At 35.4% G+C, this 2,268-nt stretch overlaps 1 protein-coding gene across 2 annotated transcripts; it reads right to left on the bottom strand.

Moving 5' to 3' along the window:
* Nucleotides 1–2,268, bottom strand: LOC123212363 (WAT1-related protein At5g47470-like). Of its 2 annotated transcripts, XM_044631467.1 has the most exons (7): nt 1,929–2,268; nt 1,771–1,836; nt 1,506–1,622; nt 972–1,206; nt 721–879; nt 456–607; nt 1–358 (listed from the first exon to the last, which is right to left on the bottom strand). In XM_044631467.1, the coding sequence occupies exons 1-7, from the start codon at nt 2,108–2,110 to the stop codon at nt 244–246; spliced, it is 1,026 nt and encodes a 341-aa protein (XP_044487402.1). In that variant the 5' UTR covers nt 2,111–2,268; the 3' UTR covers nt 1–243. The 2 variants fall into 2 exon arrangements, with proteins under 2 accessions (XP_044487402.1, XP_044487403.1); XM_044631468.1 differs by lacking the exon at nt 1,771–1,836 and having other exon boundaries at nt 1,929–2,267.

Below are 2,268 nucleotides of genomic sequence, written 5' to 3'. Positions count from 1 at the left end.
TTGCATGAATAGTACACCAGTAAGAATGAATTGCTTTCCACCCACCTAAAATCAGTATGGATGGGAAAGGACTGAAATTTGAAATGGGCCATTGATAAGAAAGCCCATGCCTACATCTCTAATTAATATTTAGTTGCGTCAATATTCTCTTTCCCACGCTGGATAATATTTGCCTAGGCTAGGACCCTAACCTCTTTATTCTCTGGTAATTTCACTAAAAACATAAATACAAATGCTGTTAACTTAAGAGAAACGTTGCTGCTTCGACTCACTCATTAAGCTGTTGGAGTAGGTTTCTTTTCTTTTAGCCCACAGAACGAAGTAGAGACCACAGAACAAGAGAATCATACCAGCAAAACTGCATTTAGAGATCGATTATTTCACAGGCAAGAGTCAGTCAATGTGTTGAAAAAGCATTAATTATAAAAAATGTACAAGCCTGCAATTTAACGTACCTTCCAATGTTAATAGTGTCTCCTAAGGTAACCGCAGTGAAGACCACTGAGATTATTGTTGAGATGGGGGCAAAAACAGACACAAGAACTGGCCCTCTTTTCTTCATTGCCCATCCATTAAAGCTTAAAGCTGCTCCACTGATGAAACCCACCTGCTCATTCAGATCAAAGTGAATTGCAGTTTGGATAAACAATAAGTAGATCCCCACTTCAAGGATTTTTGGTCCTTTTAGAGTTGGTCTGAAGGAAAGAACAATATGATTACCAGCATAGAATAACCAGCAATATCTGCAAATTTAAATTTCCAGCCAAAGTCCAATTTATGTTCTTGAATAAACTGCACAAAAGCTGTTATTACCACTCCAATCAATGATGTGATAGCACACAAAGAAATTGGGGCAGGAAAATCCACCAAAGTGATGGCCTGTTTAACATTGCAAACAAATAAAATGATGAAACAGGCGAAAATTGTATATCTACATATCTCAAAATCATACATAGTATTTTCTGAATTACCTGCAAGACAACATTGCTTGATACAACAAACACTGCTGCCAATAGATACATACAACCAATCATCTTTTCCCTATTGAACATCATGGCTGGTGAGACTGATGCTGTTCTATCGGCAGCCTCTTTTACAGGGGCGGTGCTGTGGATTAGGCTCATTGTAAGTGCACCTATAACACACAACAATGTTCCTAAGATTTTGACCTTGCTGTACAAGCATTTTAGATCTACTTTTTCCATCCTGCAACAACATTACATTTATGTAAAAGGTAGTTAAAACATATCGGAATTTATCTTTGATCTTAGTGGTGTTGACTCATTTCAGTTTCATAGTGAAGATTCTTCAACAGGATGTAATTAGCAGCGTAAAATTAACACCCATTTCAGTTTCAAATTATCCAGTCAAGAGGTATTTACATTCTTCTTGCATAATACTCCATATCTTTTGTAAGCAAATTTTATGTGAAAGGAAACATATTAAATAAACAAATGACGAAAATGACGAAACATACATAAATTAGTAAAAGCAAGATTTGATACCTTAGAGTCCAAGCAATGACGAAAATGAATCCAGGACCAAGGTTTGGCATGGCTGTTGCCATTGCTGGCGAGGTTAGTTTAACGCCTTTCAAGAACAGAGTCATGAATAAAGTTATCCTGTAACAGAAATTAAACATTACGGTGAGAGAGTAAGCCAAAGAATTGAAAGTTAATCTTAAAATAATTTCACCAAAATGTTAGCCTAAAAGCAATCTTGTTTACATCATTTTATGTATTTTGAATAGAATCTTAAATATCCGCTTACCCTGCAAAAGATATTAAAACTAGCTGGAAAATCAGCTTCAAACTCAATTTCTGGGGCCATTTTTTCCTACCAAAACACCACCAATATAATTTAAAACCATGAAACAGATCTCTCAAATAACATAAGTGAAACAGACAAAACAGAAAAAAAAAAAAAACCTTTCAAAGTAAACAGCAACAGGAGAGAGGAGGAGGAAAGTGGCGAATGTTGAGAAAATAGCCACGGAGAGAGGGCTAATACCAAGGGTCATAAGATAACTCATCAAAATTGAGTTACATGCGTACAGAAATTGAACTACAATCAGCCCACTAACAATTGCCAAATCTTCAAGCTTGTTCATTGTTGGCCGATCCAACCTATTCTCAAATTGGTATACATTTTTTTAATAGCATCAAAGATAAATAATATGTATTTGAAAATAGAATATTTGATCTTACTCATCTGGCTCTTTTCCTATTAGAGACACTTTATAAATAATTCATTTGTTTTACCCTATCA

Source organism: Mangifera indica, chromosome 3, assembly GCF_011075055.1.
Source record: "Mangifera indica cultivar Alphonso chromosome 3, CATAS_Mindica_2.1, whole genome shotgun sequence".
Lineage (NCBI taxonomy): Eukaryota > Viridiplantae > Streptophyta > Magnoliopsida > Sapindales > Anacardiaceae > Mangifera > Mangifera indica.
This window is presented reverse-complemented; position numbering and strand designations above follow the sequence as displayed.